Here is a 21,926-nt window from a genome sequence, read left to right as displayed (position 1 = left end):
TAGAACTACCCTACGATCTAGCAATTGCACTATTTATTTATCCATATAGGTATTTATCCATGGGATATTTATCCATGGGATACAGGTGTGCTGTATTTATCCATGGGATACAGGTGTGCTGTTTTGAAGGGACACATGCACCCCCATGTTTATAGCAGCACTATCAACAATAGCCAAAGTATGGAAAGAGCCCAGATGTCCTTCGATGGATGAATGAATAAGGAAGATGTGGTATATATATATACAATGGAGTATTACTTGGCAATCAAAAAGAATGAAATCATGCCATTTGCAACTGCATGGATGGAACTGGAGGGTATTACGCTAAGTGAAATTAGTCAGAGAAAGACAAAAATCATATGACTTCACTCATATGAGGACTTTTCAGATACAAAACAGATGAACATAAAGGAAGGGAAACAAAAATATAAAAACAGGGAGGGGAACAAAACAGAAGAGACTCATAAATATGGAGAACAAACTGAGGGTTACTGGAGGGGTTGTGGGGGGGGGGGATGGGTTAAATGGGTAAGGGGGAACTAAGGAATCTACTCCTGAAATCATTGTTGCACTACATGCTAACTAATTTGGATGTAAATTTTTAAAAATAAAAAATAAAATAAATAAAAATAAAAAAGATTTACATAAAACCTCTAAAAATGTAAATCTACTAGGAAAAAAAACACACAGTTGAGAATAGAATCTAGAGTTTTATATCATTTTTTCCTGTATAACACTACTGAGATCATTTTCCTATACCTTAAATAATCTTCAGTAATATAGTTTTACCATTTCCTTGTTTTTGCATGTTTCCAGTTTTGTGCATAAATTAACAAATCTATTAGATTATTTTGCTTTAAGGTTTTTTTCTTGATTGATTTTAAGAGACTTAAAAGTTAATTATTTATTATTTTTATCTTATATCATTCATGATCATAGAACTATTGTTTCAAGGTAAGTAATTTTTACTGACTTGCAGTAGGTCTAGAGCTTACAAAATTAACTTTTATTTATTAGACTTTTTAAAAATATCAGTATCTTTTTAAATGATTTTTAGGGGCGCCTGGGTGGCGCAGTCGGTTAAGCGTCCGACTTCAGCCAGGTCAGGATCTCGCGGTCCGTGAGTTCGAGCCCCGCGTCAGGCTCTGGGCTGATGGCTCGGAGCCTGGAGACTGTTTCCGATTCTGTGTCTCCCTCTCTCTCTGCCCCTCGCCCGTTCATGCTCTGTCTCTCTCTGTCCCAAAAATAAATAAAAAACGTTGAAAAAAAAATTAAAAAAAAAAAAGATTTTTAAAAATGTCCTTTAAACAATAGTTGTCCTTCAGTTCTTAGGAAACATTTGTAGGTTATATTTTATATGTACATATTTATATTAACTTAATTTGGTATAAGTTTTGTGTATATTTTTAATCTTTTTGTCTCACAGGTGAGCTCTTGTCTTCCTCTACTTTTTCGCTTCTTTTCCATTATTTCAGTTGAACATTTATAAAGCGGTACTGTGCAGGAGATGTAAGGATAAATTCTCAAGGAAGTTTAAAGATAGGAGTGGGGAGTGATAGATACATAAATCTGATAGTGTGCATAAATAGGTTTTAAAATTTTATTGATGGGTCCAAAAATAAAATCTAGATGTTTTGGCTGTTTCCCCTCTTGCTAGGGTCCTGTATTAATAGGAAGTTCTCAAGGTGGTGTCAACATTGAAGATGTTGCTGCTGAGACTCCTGAGGCCATAGTTAAAGAACCTATTGATATTGTAGAAGGCATTAAAAAGGAACAAGCTGTCCGGGTATGTTGTATTCTGAAGAATTTCTAGCTAGCTTTATTGGATAATTGTAATACTTAAAAAAAGAAAGAGAATTAACTTTGTATAAGTTAAGTGATTGACAAAACTTTTTTAAAAAACTTTTTTAGTGTCAATGCATGTTAATATCTTGTATGAAATTGAAGCCTTTAAAGTATCTACAGTAGGGGTGCCTGGATGGCTCAGTCGGTTAAGCATCCAACTTCTGCTCAGGTCATGATCTCACAGTTTGTGAGTTCAAGCCCCGCATTGGGCTCTGTGCTGACAGTTCAGAGCCTGGAGCCTGCTTCAGATTTTGTGTCTCCCTCTCTCTCTCTGCCCCTCCCCCACTCATGCTCTGTCTCTCAAAAATAAAGAAATGTTAAAAAAATTTTTTAGAAATATCTACAATATTTTCCTTAAGTATTTTAATACTTGTCTTTAAAAGGCAAGGATTATTGTAATTAGCCCCTATACCATTGTCATACCTAGTAAAATTAATAATTCTTTATAATCATTATCTACCCATTCATTCAAATTCCCTTGTCTCAAGTTTTTCATTTTTTTCTTTTATAATTTGTATATAATTTCTCAGGCTGATTATCCTCTACTTACTGGTATTTGACTTTTTGCAAAAATCATATTCACCCTTAAAGAATTTAAGATTTGTATGAGAATTATAATTTGTATGAGTTGGGATCCATATAAGGTCTTTCATTGCTATTGGTTATTGTCTCATAGGTCTTTTTCTAATTTATAGGTTTTCTTTCCCTCACTCTCTTCATCCTTCTTTCGTTTGTTGAAGCAACTGGGTGATTATGGTTTAGTGTTTATCATAGCCTGGATTTTACATACCCATGGTGGCATTTAATGTGTTCCAATCTCCCCTTTGTTTCCTGTAAATTGTATGGAATGGTAGGGACACTGTCTTATATATTCCTATGGAGGGAAGTGGTTGATGGATACTTTTGAGAATCTGATGAAAGCTATGGGCTTTTAGTGTCTGCACATAAACAATAATTTTTGCCTATACTTTAGTCTTCTGTACTGTCCTTTTTTGTGTGCTTATTCCCCACTTTCTGTCCACCACCTTCTCCAAAAAACAAAACAAAACAAAACAAAACAAACAAACAAACAAAAAACCCAACCGTGAAGTTTAATACCATAGCCTGTGAGAGTTGACTGGTAAGGTTGGAATACTGCTATTAAATTGTTTAGTTTGGGTATGAAAAATAAGTGACCCATCTTAAAAGAAAAGTTTGAATGTTAAAGTTTGAATGAAATTAATGTGTATTAGTGGGAAACTCTGTCAAAATAAGCTTATGATATTGAAGTACAGTAGAGCAAGAATTTTTGACTAGCACAAAAGTTTAAAGGAGATAGCGAAATTACCTTGGTAAAGTCATTGAAGCAAGATAATGGTATAAAGGTTTAAAGGGGACAGAGAGAGACTTGATTCATTAGGTAGTTATGTGAGAATGATGACTGCACAGTTAAATATAGATGAGAAAGAATACTTGATTTCGAATAACACTTGAAGGAATAATCTACTCAGGTTATAGCTTTTTGAGTGAAGAGCAGAAATGCTACCTAGCACAGTGTTTGGCAAATTAATGTCTTTCTGGGTTGATCAGAATTCTGTTGCAATTCTCAAATATTTAGATCTAAAATGGTAGATTATAACCTAGTGAAAATCTTTCTTAATGAAATAATATTTAATTATTTCTCATTTATTTCATATTATTCTCTATATGAAATAAGTCTTAATTGAAAATGCCATTTTTTTTGGCTGATTATCCTCTTTATTTGACTTTTTGCAAAAATCATATTCACCCTTAAAGAATTTAAGATTTTCTGTAATTAAAATTCAAATGTATTGCAGCCTTAAATAGTAGTTAGAAAAGAGGAAAACCTCCTTCATAGTGTTCTTGACCAATTGCAGCAGTTAGAATAAATATATAGACATGTAGCTTCTATATCAGTGGTTCAGAATTGCTTATGGAACTTCAAACATTATGAAAGGCTTGGTCCACTGTAGGACTTGTAAACCAGAACTTCTAGTTTGGAACTTTGGTATGTGTATTTTTTAAAAAGCTCTTCAGGTATATATCTAGTTAGGAATCTCTGCTCAAGACTATACACCCCTCTATTAGAATAGAAGCTTAAGTAACTGTATCTTTTGGTCCTGTCTTATATTAGATACTCAGTAGATTTCTGAATGAATGCAGTTATACTGGTTTGACTGAATGTGTCCTAATTGCTTGGTAGACACTGTTCATAAATTACTTAAAAGGTAAAATCAAGTGATTTAATATTTTTGCCGTCATTTGGACCATTGGGATTGTCAGTCCACCTTTTATATGTCTTTTAATAAAATATAAGCCTCTTTCAGTTTAGGTTTGCCATAAGGCTTAGAAGCAATATGAAGGCAATGAAATAAACATTGTAACTGGAATCTAGTCAGGACTTAACTTCTCTGAATCTTTCTCATTTGTAAAATGGCCATACTACTTGTCTTGTGGGAATTTTGAATAAAAAGTTTTATTGAACCATTTAGTAGTAGTGGCTGCTATTTCAGTCATTCATGTTTGACTACAAACAATTCATACTTATTATTTAAGTGATAAGCTAGAAGGTTTTTATTTACAGTAACTTAATGTTGATTGGACATACGCAACATACATATAATAAAGAGACAAATTGATTTCAGCTTGCACAGAAGATGGGATTTCCACCTAATATTGTGGACTCTGCAGCAGAAAATATGATCAAGCTTTACAACCTTTTCCTGAAATATGATGCAACTATGGTAGAAATAAATCCAATGGTAGAGGATTCGGATGGAGCCGGTAAGGGATCTTTTCCTTTTTATCAAACACTGATTCTGTATTTATCCACCAATTGTATGCTTCAGTAAGGAAGTTGAATTCATAAGGAAGTGAACTCTTTCCTACGTAGAAACTTATTTTATAATAAATTGCATGTGAACAAATATGAAGGATAAATACCTGTTAAAACAAACACTTAAAATGTATATTTATGTACACACAGGGAGGTTAAAGCTGCACTGTCCAGTATGGGGGCTACCAGCCACACGTGGCAATTAAAATTTATTAGAATATTCCTCAGTCGAACTAGTCACATTGCAACTGCTCAGTAGCCACATGTGGTTACCTTATCAGATAGCACACGTACAGAATATTGCCATCATTGCAGAAAGTTCTTTTGGGCAGTGCTGATGAGAGTAATTAGTGTGGTAGTGAGTAAATGGCAGTAGTTTTGAGGAACTAGCCATCTTAGTCTCCCACAAGTTTCAGACTTTAGAGTTGTCATGGGTCTTTATTATACAAAGGGTAGAGTCTGGTACTTGCTTCCTTTTAATATTTCTATCCAACAGAGAAGTAAGATTAGCTTGTCACTTTGACACCTTTTCTTTTGCATGTATTTAAAGGAAAATCAGATTCTGAAATATCATACCTTCCATGTATAGCCATTTTAAAAATATAAGTTGCATTATTGTAGCCTAAATTTTTCTTGATACTTTATATTAACTGTATTACTTGATTTTGTTTCAAGTCACTTTGGATATTTTAATCTCTTAAGCATTTGTAGATCACCTTTCACTTGTATACTTTTAATTAGGTACATACTTTATTATAGAAATGGAGTTTTAGTTGGTCATTTATATGATTGTGTAAAGAAGAATGAGTAAATTGTCTTGTGATCATAGAGGTCATTTATAAAACTAAAAAAATTTTTTATAAAGAGTAAAGGCTGATGCACATTTTCAAAATGAAATGTTCAGTGAAGGAGAATTATTTGTATAAAAGTTTTTTTGTTTTGTTTTGCTTCTGTAATAATAACATTGAAAGCAAGACTCCTGAATTACTTTCAGCTGTGAAATTCTACAGCCGTATTCTGTTGGTGAGGGAATGTCTTTGTTCTCTTAAAAACTAATTTTTTTCCCTTTGTATTTTAGTTTATCTTTTCTTTGTATGCATTTCTATATATTTTGAAGGAGTTTTTTTTTTTTTTTCCTTTTCTGATTAAGGGCAATGTATTTACAGAAAATTTGCAAAGTACCAAGAAACATAGGTAGGTTGGAAAAACTTCCTATAACCTCATTACCTACCATCGTTTTTTTTTTTTTTTCCCTTAAAGTTTATTTATTATTTATTTTGGGAGCGAGAGGTAGAGAAAGCAGGGAGGGACAGAGAGAGAGGGAGAGAAAATCCCAAGTAGGCTCCACACTGTCAGCACAGAGCCTGACATAGGGCTTGATCTCATGAACCGTGAAATTTATGGCCTGAGCCGGGATCAAGACTTGGATGCTTAGCTGACTGAGCCACCCAGATCCCCCCCCACCCCGCCACAAATATCCTTTTTAATATTTTAGTTCATTTCAGCCTGTTGTGTAATTGGGATCATATTGTCTATTCAGTTTATATCTTTCCCTTTTTAAACTTAAGACTACATGATAAAATTTTTGATGTTAAATATTTTTCAGTTTTTAAAGGCTTGTATATTATTTGTATATACGTCTTTGCAGCCTTGATTAGCTTTTGCATAGATTCTTAGAAGTAGAATTTTGGGATTGAAGAGTAATGATATTTTAACATGTTTGATTATTGGGCCAGGATAATAACATTTTGAGATGTATTTTGCCAGATTGTTGTCTGGAAAAGTTGTTCTAACTTACAGAGTGTCCATTTCAATGCCTACTTGTGCCAGAAGTGACTGTTATCTTGGTTTTAAACTCTGTCAAACTGCTAATCAGGACATGGTATCTTATTTTTCAATTCTTTGATTATTTGTGATGTTGAGAATTTTTCATGTTTATCGGACATACATTTTCCTCAGTAGACTGCAAAGTTTCTGTTGATGTCCTTTGGCAGCTGTGTTAGTTCCCAGTGGTTGCTGTAACAAATTACTACAAACTGGACATAGAAATCTAGGTTGATATGTTTTTTTTTGTCCTTTCAAATACTTTCTCCTGCCCCATTCTTCTTTCTACTTCCAATATTACATGTTAGATAACATGATACTGTTTAACAGGTCACTTCCCCCCCCTCCATATTGGATAACTTCTGTTTATCTATCTTAAAGTCCATTGACCCATCTCTAATAAATATGTTGTTAAGCCCACCCAGTGAATTTATCATTTTAGGTGTTGTGCTTTTTAGTTCTAGATTTTTTTTTTAATAGTTTTATTTGCTACTGAGGTACCTATCTAGTCCTTTATTATGGCCATATTTTTCTTTAAATCCTTAAGCATATGTAAAATAACTTTCACAGTCCTCTGATTTTAAATCTGGATCGTGTTGGGTTTGGTTTTTCTTGTCTCCTTTTTCTCTTTACCATTGGTCACATTTTCCTATTTTTCTTTCATGGATATAGTAATTTTTAGTTGCATACTGGACATTTTGTAAAATATGGTGTAGAGACAAAATTCTTTTATTTTCCTCTGGAAGAATGTTGATTTTTATTGTTATTTGTAGTTATCTTAGCAGGACTTGAAACTTTGTCTCATGTTGGGCAGGCTTCTGGGCTGAAACCGATCACTTCTTTCAGCCTTTTATCAAGTACAGCAAGGAGAATGTTGCAGTTATATTGGGGTGAGGAAGGGATAAAGCACTGAAAGGTGAAGTTGGGAGAATTGACCTTCATATGAGTCATTTTGGTAGAGTGCTGGAAGTAAAACCTGATTAGAATGGGTTTAAGGGAGGATTGCAGGAGAAAAATTTGTACAATGAGTTTAGGCAAAGGGGCTGGCAGATGTAAATATTTTAGGTTTTGTAGGCCACGAATGGTGCTTTTCTTCATATTTTTGTTCTTCTTTCTTTTCCCTTCTTTGTTCTTCACAACCCATTAAAAATATGTAAAAATGTGAAACCCATTCTTTGCTTACAGGCAATACCAAATAAGCATAGGCCATATCTGGGCCATGGGCCATATTGTTTTTTTGCTGACCCTTGGTTTAAACAGACAATTTGTTCAGGAACTTTTGCTGTACATGAAGTGAAGGGTAAGGGGGAAAAGGTTGCAAAATATATTTTTCTTTCTTTTTTAAGGTGGGAAAAATAACAGCATTTTTGCAAGTTGTTGGGATTTAGCCAGCAGGGATTTAGCCATGCAGGAAAGGTAGAATTGCCAGAACAATGTGTCTGAGTAAGTGAGAGGGAGTGGGGTCCAGGGTGCAAGTGACGGGGTTAGCCAGGTGCATGGATGGTTAATTTTTGGCAATTTTAAAACAAATTTTAAGTGTTTTTGAAGTGGACTTTTTTTTCTCTTTTATCTGTTATCATCAGCCTAGGGTGGGTGTGGAACTACTAACTTTGATGGGGCAGTTTTAATTCCCAAATATTCTTTTTTAATAAACAGTTTGAATACATTGTGAACATAAATTGAAATACTTTCAATAAATAACAAAACCTAATTTTCCCCTAAACTAAGAACTATTATTGGTTAGTTTATTGTGTCTGTCTTGAAATTAAGATCACTTTCTTTTTCTTCCTTTCACAGTGCTGTGCATGGATGCAAAGATTAATTTTGATTCTAATTCAGCTTATCGTCAGAAGAAAATCTTTGACTTACAGGACTGGACCCAGGAAGACGAAAGGGACAAAGATGCAGCTAAGGCAGATCTGAACTACATTGGCCTTGACGGAAATATAGGCTGTCTAGGTACTGTGTGTTTTTATGTTAAAGTTGGATTGGCTGAGCTTAGTTTGTTTTCTCTGGGTCTGTTGCTTATACAAATCATTTTCCCCTCTTGATAGTAAATGGTGCTGGTTTGGCTATGGCCACAATGGATATAATAAAACTTCATGGAGGGACTCCAGCGAACTTTCTTGATGTTGGTGGTGGTGCTACAGTCCATCAAGTAACAGAAGCATTTAAGCTCATCACTTCAGATAAAAAGGTAAAATTCGAATGACGAGAAGTAACTTGATTAATTAGTAGATGTGGTCATTACAAGAGTAGACCGTTATAATTCAAAAAGACATCACTAGTTTGGAAAAAGCTCCTGAAATCAATGCAATAAAAGTTAACTAGAAAAAAAAGATAAAGATTCCCACTCTAATTTAGAAAACAAGATGAAGATATATTAGATGGTATTAGGTAATACTATAAATGGTAGTGATCTGGTGTAGAAGCCATTCCTGTGGAAAAATTCTGGAGATACTAGTTGACCATAAAAGCACAGAAATCTCAAAAATCTACAAAGCGACAAACAAGAAAATTAAAATTATTTTAAATTCTATTCACAGGTAATTTTTGTTACTATTGACTTGATCATTTTTTTCTTGACTTGTTAGTTCTTGTATATTTCACACTCATGTGCATGCGCGCGCACACACACACAAAATTTCTCATACACACACTTCCTATTTTCCTTTCTCTCTCTTTCTGTTTGCATATATATTTTTATAGAAACAACTTTATTAAGATATAATTCACATGCCATGTTTTTATAGAAACAACTTTATTAAGATATAATTCACATGCCATCTAGTTCACTCATTCATATATATCTTTCAAAATACATATTTTGAATTTTTTGGCTAACATTTTGAGCCACTTTTTCCATTTACCGTGGTGTGCTTGTAAAACACTCATTTTAATGTTTGCATAAATCTGTCATATGTAGATATGCCATAAGTTAGAACTCTGACTTTATAAATGATTATCAGAACACAAGAGATGTGAAACATGATCCAAAAGATAGACATATTATCGATCATTTTTTAAAGAAGTATATCTACTATGTGACCAATGTGGGTTTTGTAAGACTTAATAGAAAAATAAGATAGTGGCTACCTTAGAACTAGCTTTACTGAATTTAGAACTGAGAATTCCTCATTGGTAAGGATAATTTCTTACTCTTTCCTTTTCCTGTGGCTGGAATAATGCTTAGTACACAGAGGTCATTGATAAATATTTATTATTGATGATGCCGACAATGTACATTTTACTTGTGATGTTAGACTCTAGAATTGTTTTTAAAAATTTAATTTACCATTCTTTGAGCCTATAGAATTATTTGCCATATTTAGTTTTACAAAAAGCATTGAACTAAAATGAGAAATAAAAGTGCTTTATTTCCCTTGTTTAATAACTATTCAAAAAAGTAAACAAATCTTATTAGAACTATATTTCTGTAGCTTCTTTTGGCATAAACTCTAAAAAGCAGAGTATTATCTAATTATTTAACTGTTGAATACTTACTAACGTGAACTAAAATTCTAATTACTTTTCTAGGTATGGCTTTTAGGGCCTAGGGACAAGAATAGAGAAAAGCATATGAAGACTTCCAGTGTTGTGGGCTGACAGGAAGGGCATTGGAGTTGGAAACAGGCCAGGAACCTAGGGAGACAATGTAGATAGCATTGAAGTAGCTGTATACTTACCATGTCTCTTTGTGTTGGACACGGTACTTGGCATTTGGGAATACATGGTTACTTTGCTCAAGGCATTTATAGTCTGACTGGGGTGATAAAGTGAGTGTAGTGCTGTGGAAGAACAGAAGACTGAGCCAGTAACTGGGAGAATCAGGGTGGCCTTCATTGAATGAATGATTCCTTGAGCTGTCTTGAGAAATTGAATGAGTTAGGCAAGAGGAAGAATATACAAAGGCATGTAGAGTCCAGAGAAGACCACTGTGTTTATGGAATGGGAAGATGCTTATGCATAAGAATATAGCATTATTGGAATGAATGATTAATGTTGGCAATTGAGACCACACTGTAAAGATCTCTGTTATCTGTAGTTAGGGAATTTGGATTTTAACCCCCTTACCCTAGTCCATATATATCATATATATATCATATATATGTGTGTGTGTGTGCGTGTATGTATATATCTCCATCCCCTTCCTCTTTATTTATTAATTGTATATATGACTTAATATATATTTAATTATAATTATATAATTATATATTATATGTTATAGTTATATAATATATAATAATTATATTAAACATGTAATATTAATATATGTTTAAAAGAAAGTAACTCTGCTACTATAGGGTGAAATGAAGAGAAGAGAGGCACTGTCATGAGATATCAATTTGGTTGTTATACCTACTTGTTCAAAAATATTAAGAAGTCCTGGACAAAGGCAGTGTCAGTAAGAATAAAGCAAAGAAATGATTTAGAGGCATTTCTGAAATAGAATCATTAAATTCATTTTTCCCCCTTTTTGTGTTGGGAGGCCATGGAGAAGGGTTGGTTAGGTTAACTTGAGGACTTTTGGTTGGAGGGAATCATTGGGTGGTGATACCTTTTGTGCTGTCAGAGGCAAAGTAGAGAAATAGGTATTTCTGAATGAATGTGTTAAGTTTGGGTTGTGGTGACTGTATCTAGCAGGCAGTGGTAAGGATACTATACTTGCTATAATGGTTGGATGTATATTTGACAGTCCTCAGCACTGTGAGAAAAGTTGAAGTGTTAGGAGTTGGTAACATGACCCATGTGAGTGAGATGAGGAAACCAAGAGTGGAACCTTCTCCCCTTCTCCTCCCCTCCCCACCCTCCCGGATGAAGGATTGAATAGAGAAGGAAGACCCAATAAAAGAGAAAAAAGAAACCGACAGATAGTTGCTGATCAGGAGAAAGCGGTGACATCCAAGGGCAAGGTGGAGGGTTTTGAGAAGTAAGGGCTGGGCAGTAGTGTCCATCTGTAGGAGTGATCAGGCAGAGTAAGGATTGAACTGATGATTGGGAACCCTAGCAAGAACAGTAGGGGAGAAGGGGGCAGAGACCAGGTTGTAATGGGTTGAACTGTGATCAGGAATTGAGGGAATGGAGACATCCAGGCGAGATTACGTTTTCAGGGTACTTTTTCTGAAGGCACAGAAGAACATAGTGTTAGCAGTTGAATGGAGGTGGGGTCGAGGAGAGCTGTTTAGTGTGTGTTTGTTTGCTTGTTTGTTTAGAAGACCAGGAAGATGACCTGTTTCTAGCTGGAGAGAGAAGAGATTTGAGGATGAAGAAGAGAGTGAGTATAGTCAACAGAGTGAAGGCCTGGGGAGATACAACACAGTAATTAGGGGATGAGTTAGTTTTCTACTCTCTCCTTGAGGTGTCATTGGAGAAAGGATGATCACATGTTAAAAATTAGAGTCCTTGAAGTGGGATAGGAGACTTATGAGGGAAGTGAGATGTATGAGACAGACCACTAGAGAAAGGGTTGCTGATGAAGAGTCATTATTGTGCTGCCCTTCAGGTTACGCTAGTGTATCAGGGTTGTTGTTGTTCTCATTTTTTTGCTTTTCCTTGAAGTTGGGATGAGTAAACTGATTGGTTGAAATCATCCAGTGGTGCACTCTTTGAAGGGATGGCAGAGGCATACTGGTCTTGACAGAGGTAGGGTATGGAGGAATTAAGCATGCAGCTAACAGTATCATTGGATTGCTCAGCCACAGGTTCTGGGCTCGGTAGTGAAGAAAGTCAGATCTGCTGAGAGTCTGGGAATTAGAACAAGGTTCAGGGAGTAGAGGCTTTTAAGAGGAAAAGACTGGGTTTTGATGGAGTTAGAGATAATAGGCACAAGGAGAGGAGGTTAAGCAGAGTGTGATTTACATAGCTGATATTCTAGAAACATTCATTCTGGTCAAGTCAAGGATTTGGCTTTGGTGGTAATTAGTTGAAATGGACTGGAGGTAAAAGTGACATGGTAGAGATCTAGTAACTTTAAGTCCAGAGTGTTAGATGATGCTTGTGGTATGCATTGAAGCTATGCAGGATGAGGTGGGAGGGAGGGAGATAAGAGGGTGCCAAAGTCATTATGAATTCTAGTCTATTTCTTCATTTCTTAAAGGTCTAGAAATAAGAGTGGTAGAGATAAGGAATGGATAGCATTGTTCAGTGTTTTTCAACCTTTTTAATGTCCTGTCATTCACAGAAGTGATATTTCAAAGGGGTATACGCGATAAATAGAGAAGGTTGCTTATAGTCAGAGGCCACTGGCCCAGAGGCACTAGCTGTCCCAGAACCTTCCTAGCTGCCCAAAGGGTAGAGGGGAACAATATCTTGGTATGTCTGTAACCCATTTGTATCATTTGTAGCTCACTAGTTGGAAGCTTTGGTATAGGTGAATGAAGACTTTTTTTTTTTAATGTTTTATTTTTGAGAGAGAGAGAGAGAGCATGGGTGGGAGAGGGGTAGAGAGAGAGGGGACACGGGATCTGAAGCAGGCTCCATGCTGACAGCAGCGAGCCTGATGTGGGGCTTGAACTCATGAACTGTGAGATCGTGACCTCAGCTGAAACCAAGAGTCTGACACTCAGTCAACTGAGCCACCCAGGTATTCCTGAACTAAGACTCTTTAAGAAATAAAAAAGATTTGGGGGGAGGAAATGATCAAAGAACAGTGATTCAGACTTATCAGTGATGATGAAAGAATGCTGATCCAAATGGGCCTTGAGGTTTGGATGTGAAGTATAGCCAGGAGTGGGTATTCAGGAGAAGTTGAGTGATTTTGAGGTTCTGCTTTCTGTGAGAAGTTGGTTGAGTTGATGGGGATAAATGAAGAACGAATGATAGTCAGGTAGTGAACACTAAATTGGAGATCTTGCATGTGACATTATCTTAAATTATGATCTGGGGCAGTCTTGTTGGTGTGGTGTATAGCTATGCTTAATAGAAAACGAGTAAATGCAGTCCGGAAGTCTTTGTCATATGGGAGGAGACTAGAGAATATGAGCCAGGCATTGAAATTACCCAGCTTGGGGAGAATAAGTTCTGGTGGGTGGTGGGCTGCATAAATTTTAGTGATGAGAGTACAGAGAGTATGATGGTTTGATCTGAAAATGTTACCATGGAATTAATTTGTATCCTAAGGCACAGACACTAGTATTTTCTTGGGAAGGAAGGATACCTACTCCTTGGTTTTTAAGTTTTAATCTACAAAAAGCATTTTATTCACAGGTACTGGCTATTCTGGTTAACATTTTTGGAGGAATCATGCGGTGTGATGTTATTGCACAGGGTATCGTTATGGCAGTAAAGGATTTGGAAATTAAAATACCAATTGTGGTACGGTTACAAGGTGAGTGTAAAAGATATCTTGCAGTTGTTCCTTGAACTCGAATTGTTTAAAAGTTCCTAATTCCAAGGAGTTCAGTTCATTTAAAATACAGTTTTCAAATAGCTATGTCTTTCAAATAAAAATGTTATGTAATAGGAATTTTTTAAAATGTGGGTTTAAAAAAAATTCTGACATTGGGGCAAAAATATTTATAGTTTTGCTTGGTATAATTTGGCACATGATTTATTTGTTGTGCTTTGTTTTGAATTCTGACTTTCCTGAGTTACCATTGACATGGTAAACCAAGATATTTCATGAGGTAACTCTGGACTTTTACATTATTTTCTTTTGTTTTAGAAGCATTTATATTAAATAATGGAAGTACTCCTATGTTGAAATTTCATATTGTGACAGACATTTTAAATGATTTTGTGTAAATATTTAAAACATCTTTATATTTGCATAAATCATTTCCAGGTACAAGAGTTGATGATGCTAAGGCCCTGATAACAGACAGTGGACTTAAAATTCTTGCTTGTGATGACTTGGATGAAGCTGCTAAAATGGTAAGCAGGCTATGATAATCTAGGGACAGATTTGCGAAGTGTGTAAGATGGATGATAGGTGTAAGGGGTCCAGTGCTCCTAATATGCAGCTAAAACACTCATTATTAGCAATATTAGCCTGTTCGTTTTAGAATCTAAGTTTTATTTATTTATTTATTTATTTATTTGACAGAGAGTGCGCACATATATGCACGTGGAAGGTGGGGGTGGGGAGGGGTAGAGGGAGCAGGAGAGAGAGAGTCTTAAACAGGCACCACGCTCAGCACTGAGCCTCAGCCAGCCCAGGGCTCAATCCCACAGCACTGGTTCATGACCTGAGCTGAAGTCGAGTTGGATGCTTAACTGACTGAACCACCCAGGCACCCATAATTAATTTATTTTTAAAGGATTTTTTGTTTTATATTATATAGATATTGCGTGGTTCTAAAGTCAAAACTATAAAACAAGGTATATTCAGAGAATCTAGCTTTTATACTCATTCCCTGTTTCTTCTTTCCCCACCATAACCACTTTTTTTTTTTTAATATATGAAATTGATTGTCAAATTGCATAACCACTTTTTAAAAGAGGTCTTTAGGGGAGCCTGCGTGGTGCAGTCGGTTAAGCATCCGACTTCAGCCAGGTCACGATCTCGCGGTCTGTGGGTTCGAGCCCCGCGTCGGGCTCTGGGCTGATGGCTCGGAGCCTGGAACCTGTTTCCGATTCTGTGTCTCCCTCTCTCTCTGCCCCTCCCCTGTTCATGCTAAAAAACGTTGAAAAAAAAAATTTAAAAAAAAAATAAAAAAAATAAAAGAGGTCTTTAGTTCATCCTTCCAATTTTTAAAATGACGTTGATTTTTAAAAACGTTGAAAATTTTTAAAAATTTTTAAAAAACGTTGAAAAAAAAATTTAAAAAAAAATAAAAGAGGTCTTTAGTTCATCCTTCCAATTTTTAAAATGATAAGCAAATAATTGTGTGTGTGTGTGTATGTATGTATCTGTGTGTGTTTGTTTACATTTCTCACATTATTTGATGGTAATATGTATTTTACCTCACTTTTTTTACTTAATAACCTATCTTGAAGCACACTCCATAGTAGACATAAAGGTGTTTTGAAAATGAGAACTTTTGATTCTTTCCTACCTTTGTTTATAGACATTTTACGGAATACTCTGGGGCTATATGGTTTAATCAGCAATAGGCTTTTGAGATTTGCTAAGTTAGTATGTTACAATTTTGTAAAAATAATAAAGGTCTTTTGTCCTTCTTTGGGACATACTTTGGGAAAGTACTCACTGGTAAATAAAAATCAATTGCACTTTAGTGACACGGGGACTTACACTTAATCTTGAGTTTAAGATTTTGAGCAAAGAAATGGTAGACAGAAGGTGTTCCAGAAAGCTTTGTGGACATGGAAAGAAAGTAGAAGAATCAATAGAATCTTGATTAAATAGACCCCTGACAGATAAAAGTGAGCAGGTGGTTTAATTTGTGACTAGTGTTTTTCTTCTGACTATGAGATTATGGAGGTTATAATAGTATAGATGATAATACGGTGATGATGATGATAGTAGCAGCTGCTGCCATTTATTGCTTTTTGTGCATGCAATGCTAAGCTTCCTCTACAGGTATTATCTCATTACAAATGTGGTTATATAATTTCTGGTTTTATAGATGTGGAAACAGAGGCTAAATAAATTATTCATCAAGATCACATCATATGTATCGGAATGGGATCTGAACCCAAGGGGCCTAACTTCAAAACCTTCTCTTTACTACTCTCTTGGGCAGGAGAGAAGCTGAATTTGTTGTTTGTTTTTTCACATGTTTATTTTGTGTAATGTTTTGTATGGTACCAGCTGGTTAGTCTTAGATTATAGAGACAACATTGCAATTCAGCTTGATGAAAAGTAAAATACTAACTCCACCTAAGCTCCTATCCCAATATTGCAAGTTAAGGTGTGTACATATTATTTAAACAGATTTTTATTGAGATGTGCTTTGCACTGTGTGGCATCCAGCTAAGACAATTACAGTTTCTATCTTTAAAAGAGAAAAAAATTTAAGCAATAAAAAAGATTTATATACATATATCACACATATATATTCAATTGGAATATGTATAAAATATATATACATCTTCAATCAGAATATATATAAAATCAGTAAGTATTGAACTGAGGCATGAGTTGTGAATAGTGTCAGATTTGACTATCCTTCAAGAGTGGCAAATGCTTGTAAGAGTGTGAAGTGATTTATAACAATGTCAGAATAGCCCAGATGTTTTAAATGAAAAAGACTTAATGTGCATTAATTTCACATTCATCAGTAGTTCTCATTTTATGGTTTCGTGAAGAGATAAAAGATGCATTGTGTTTTCCTTTCAGGTTGTAAAGCTCTCTGAAATAGTGACCTTAGCCAAGCAAGCCCAAGTGGACGTGAAATTTCAGTTGCCGATCTGATCCGAGAACCCAGAGGATGGCTGAAGGTTTTAAATGTGATATGATCGTTAAAAATACTGTGTTCTGTATTATCATTGTTCCTTTTCTCTTGATTGTGTGGAGATTGTAATTGCCAGCTCGGCACAAAAACTTTTAAAAGCATTTGCTCTGCATTTAATTCTCTGTTCAGAGTGGGCTCTTTGTGTAAAGAATGTGTAACGCAGTGATTTCTTTTTTTTGTTGCAACCTTCTTTTTTACTTCTATGGAATGTCACTCGCAGTATGCCCGTTTATTGTTAGATACAACATTCTTTATTGATACGAGTCCTATGAATAAAATAAATATGAAGATAAAGCTTTATTCTTTAGCTCTAGAAATATATGTAATTTAGCCTCATTAGTAGAGCAATGTATTAAAACAATGTTTTCTATAAGAAGCGTTTATCTTCAGAACCAAATACCTATCTAAATATATCAATTACTATTTATAAACAGAGCCTTCAAACACTCCCCAAAATATTCTTTTTAAGTATTTCAGTGAAGTAACTTGTTATTTGAACATTGTTTTAACCATTACAAAATACTGATTACTGTAAGTTTTCATGATCCTGTGGTATTGATAAGAACCTGTAGGTATATATCAAATAAAAGATATATTCACTAAGGACTTGGCAGACAAAATTAATAATGTCAGTTTAAGTTAATAAAAATCTCTCAGTGTAACTCGGATTAATGTTTTTTTTTTCTTTTTCCTTTTCTAAGTAAACACAGTAGACGGTGATGTGTTCATCATTGCACTAAACATCTCCAAGGAACTGATTTGTAGATCACGTACTGGGGCATGACATTACATATTATGGATCTACCTACAAATATTTCCCTTGAATTCTGATATTTATGTGTGAATCATCTAGTACTTTCTTTAAAAAAAAAACACAAACATGTTTTCCTTTGTGTCCTTGTGTGTGTATGTATCAGGCTTTTGTTCATTGCTTAGAACAGTTGATATTTAACTGTTAACAGTGGTCATATCATGTGATTAACTGTGTAGATACCATGGAAGGAAAAATCAGTCCAGCAATGACTATGTAACCATACTGGTGAATATAAGGACTTCTACCTATTTTGATGTTCTTAATATGTGATCATTACACTCACACACTATGAGAGACTACATAGCATGGTGATTATGAGCACAGAATTTGAAAGTAGTCTGTCTGGTTTGAATCTTGGCTCCCTTACTTACTACCTATAAGACTTTGGACAAGTTTTTAAATTTCAGTGTATCTCAGTTTCCTTAGCTCCTTTCTCATCCTGACTAGAATTATTTAGTGGGGAAAGGGAGACATAGAGAAGGACAATGGGTGGTGGAGGGGGAAGGAGAAAGGAGAAAAATTATATAAAGAGAATAGGTAATATATTCAAGTCAACTATACATATATCATTATCTATTAGTCTTTCTTGCTCATATATTAAGAGACTAAATTAGAGCCATAAAACTATTGAAAGTTGTGATAAAGTTATAATTAAAAGTCCAAAACTTTGGCTTTTAATTAAAAAAAAAAAAATTATTCCAAAGAATGCTAGCCAATGATGAGAAGAGATTGGCATTTTGTATTAGTTGGGGTCTAGTCAGGAATTTAAAACAATGCTTGGTATTTTGGAGAGGATATAACATAGGCTGTGGGTAATACTAGTGTTTCAGTTATCTAGACTTGCATGATAGATGGCCCTAAAATGTGATTTTCAGACAACACTTACCTCATAGTTTCAGTGGGTCAGTGATTTGGAAGCAGTTTAGGTGGTTTTGCTGCCATAGTCATTTGAAGGCTTGACTAGGGTTGGAGGACCTACTTACAAGATGGCTCACTCACATGGCTGTTGGCCAAAGGCCTCAGTTTCTCCCCATGTGGGCCTGTTGACAAGGCTGCTTTAATGTCCTTGTGACATGGCAGCTGGCTTCACCCAGAGCAAGTGATCCAAGTGAACAAGGGTTGGAAGCCACGGTGCCTTTTGTGTTCTTTTTAAAAAATTTTTTATGTTTGTTTATTTTTGAGAGCGAGAGAGACAGAGCATGAGTAGGAGACGGATAGAGAGAGAGGGAGACGCAGATTCTGAAGCAGGCTCCAGGCTCTGAGCTGTCAGCACAGAGCCTGATGCGGAGCTCCAGACGGGGAGATCATGACCTGAGCCAAGGTTGGCTGCTTAACCAACTGAGCCACCAAGGTGTCCCCCTTTTGTGTTCTCATTTCATTGTCACTTCTGCCACCCTCTTTGTTAGAAATGAGTCACTGAGTCCAGTCCACAAGAGGAGGGGAATTCAGCTCCATTCTTGAAGGGAGAAGTATCAAAGAGTTTATCAACATATTTTAAAGCCATCACCACTTAACGCTGGGAACCTGAAAGAGCAGGTTGGTTGCTGAGTTAACTTGGAGCTAAGACTGAGGTAGTGAGGAGAATCTGGGAGCTGGAAGGCTTCTGGCGCTTGCGGCCCTGATAAGGAGAGTGCCTTGGCTGGCATGGGGAAACCCTGCCTCAGTGGTGGTCCCAGGAGAACCACAGGAACGTTTATCAGGGAAGGCAAGGAATGAACTGTTTCTAGGATAGAGTGATCAACGGTGGCAAATACAGCCAAGAAGTCTGTGGAATTGAAACGGTATCTAGTGGCACTGAAACAGGATGTGACAGCTTGGTAAGAATGACTGCAGTGTAATGGTGTGGAGGATGTGGGAGTTGAAACAACTGCCTGGTAGCTACTTGGACACCCTCCCACTGCTTCCCCGAAGCATCACTTCACCCTTGAATATTCTTTTTACAGGCTTGATACTTCCGTCCCTACAGCCCTACCTGCTTCGCGTGAAAAAAAGCCTACTTTAACATGTGAATTCTTTCTGTTACAGTTGAGTAAATACATATAAACGACTACTTTCTACAAAGAATATAACCAATTTTGACTATGATATCAGCCTTACAGCAGAACCTAGGATACCAGGCCTGATAGATATTCATACTTTGTAGCAGATGGGATTTTAGAAATCCACACATTAAGGGGGGGGGGAGGGGGACATGTTACAATAAAAACAAAGGGAAGGAGGGAAGAAAGAAAAAGGAAGGCAGGCAAACAGTACAACCCCAACAACCTTAGCAGGACATTGAAGTTTTTAATTTTTTTTTTTAAAAATTTTTTTTTTCAATGTTTATTTATTTTTGGGACAGAGAGAGACAGAGCATGAACGGGGGAGGGGCAGAGAGAGAGGGAGACACAGAATCGGAAGCAGGCTCCAGGCTCCGAGCCATCAGCCCAGAGCCTGACGCGGGGCTCCAACTCACGGACCGTGAGATCGTGACCTGGCTGAAGTCGGACGCTTAACCGACTGCGCCACCCAGGCGCCCCTGAAGTTTTTAATTTTTAAAAAATATTTTGGTGAGTTGTTTCTGCCTGGCTAAGAATTTTATTTAAAAAATTTTTAAAAATGTTTATTTATTTTTGAGAGAGAGAGAGATACAGAACATGAGCAGGGGAGGGGCAGAGAGAGAGGGAGACACAGGCTGTGAGCTGTCAGCACAGAGCCCAATGTGGGGCTCAAACTCCTAAGCCTTCGAGCTGTAAGATCATGACCTGAGCCGAAGTCGGCCGCTTAACTGACTGAACCACCCAGGCACTCAGAAAGAATTCTGTTTAAAGAAATGTTAAGAGCATGGGCGTAAATGTTAGCAGGCTAGGGGGCAAGTGTACTGTAATTACTATCATGCTCTTTTGTCCTGTTGAAACACAAGGAAGCGGGTGAGAGAAGACCTGTGGAAAAATCAGTTACCAGATTTGTGTGATTTATTGGGTGGTAGTAGAAAATCTAAACATTTAGAGGTCTGCACTGTAAAATGAGGAAAGAACAAAAGGTTGGTAATTCAGTTGTCTAAAGTTTGATTTAAAACAAAGAGGTGAAGGCGAAGGGATAAAATAATAATTATTTAAAAGTTGGTGTCCCAAGTGACATCCCGAGGAGAGGACTGGGCAAGGGAGGGACTTGAGGTAATAAAGCCAGGCATCCCGGGGCACCAGCATTTTCTGCCCTCCTCCTCCCCCTCCCCCCACCGCCCCTACCCGCCTGAGTGTTCTCAGGATGGACTCTAGGGCAGTCTCTGTTCTCCTTTAAAAAAAATCTAGCTCTGTCAGCTTCCTTTTCCACTTTGAGGAAATTTGAGGGTCTTTGTTATTCATGACCTGGCCTCAGAAGGAGATGACTATGAACAACTTCTGTTTCTTCCCCAGTAACCAGCCGTTTCTCTTTTTCGTGTCTTTCAATCTTGTGTGCCTCCCCTACATGTTTAGTGGGGAGGGGGAACTGCCGTGCAAGCCACCCCCACTTCCCTTCCTTCTCTTGACCTTCTCACTGATGGTGCAGTCAGCGGCAAACTTCCACATCACCTCCTGTGTCATCCATTGTTACTGCTTTCATTCCTCTGGCTTTAGGCTTTACCTACATGAACAAGCAAATATGTGAGGACTCCTGGACTTCACCTGACCCTGTCCATTAGACAGAATAACAGTCCCTTCACAGTTATCCACACCCTAACCCCCGGGAACAATGTGTACGTTACATTGTATGGCAAAGGGATTTTGCAGCTGTGATTAAGGCTGTGGACCTTAAAATAGGGAGATTATCCTGGATTATCCCTGTAGGCTTGTTTTAGTCTGTTTGGGCTTCTACAACAAAATACCAGAGACTGGGTGCTTATAAGCAACAAACTTATTTCTCACACTTCTGGAGACTGGGAAGTCTAAGATCTCCAGGCACTGGCAGATTTGGTGATTGGTGAGAGTGTGCTTCCTAGTTGATAGGCGATGCCTTCTCACTATATCCTCACATGGTAGAAGGAAAGGGCTAGGGAAGTCCATGGGGTCTCTTAAAAGAGCACTAATACCATTCAGGGCTCCACCCTCATGATCTGAGCGTCTCCCAAAGGTCCCACATCCGCATAATATCCACATTGGGTATCAAGTTTCAACATAGGAATTTTGGAGGGACAAATATTCAGTCTATAGCAAGGCCCAATCTTATCGCTAGTCCTTAAAAGCAGAGAACATTCTCCAGCTGGAGGCAAGACGGGTGTGGCCAAAGGGGACGT

General features: G+C 36.6%; 1 protein-coding gene across 3 annotated transcripts in view; it reads left to right on the top strand.

Moving 5' to 3' along the window:
- The window catches only part of SUCLA2 (succinate-CoA ligase ADP-forming subunit beta), a 44,652-nt gene extending 27,124 nt beyond the window's left edge, over positions 1-17,528 (top strand). For all 3 annotated transcript variants that reach the window (XM_025923670.2, XM_086711888.1, XM_086711895.1), the window contains 7 exons: positions 1,658-1,786; positions 4,491-4,629; positions 8,303-8,464; positions 8,560-8,702; positions 13,712-13,832; positions 14,289-14,377; positions 16,746-17,528. In XM_025923670.2, the coding sequence (XP_025779455.1) occupies positions 1,658-1,786; positions 4,491-4,629; positions 8,303-8,464; positions 8,560-8,702; positions 13,712-13,832; positions 14,289-14,377; positions 16,746-16,820 (858 nt within the window). In that variant the 3' untranslated portion in view covers positions 16,821-17,528. The remainder of the gene's footprint in view (positions 1-1,657; positions 1,787-4,490; positions 4,630-8,302; positions 8,465-8,559; positions 8,703-13,711; positions 13,833-14,288; positions 14,378-16,745) is intronic.
- The last annotated feature ends 4,398 nt before the right edge of the window (positions 17,529-21,926 follow it).

The sequence above is a fragment of the Puma concolor genome, chromosome A1, assembly GCF_028749965.1.
Source record: "Puma concolor isolate L17-30 chromosome A1, mPumCon1.1.hap2, whole genome shotgun sequence".
In the NCBI taxonomy this organism is placed as follows: domain Eukaryota; kingdom Metazoa; phylum Chordata; class Mammalia; order Carnivora; family Felidae; genus Puma; species Puma concolor.
Note: the sequence above shows the minus strand (reverse complement) of the source record. Positions and strands in the feature narration are given on the sequence as shown.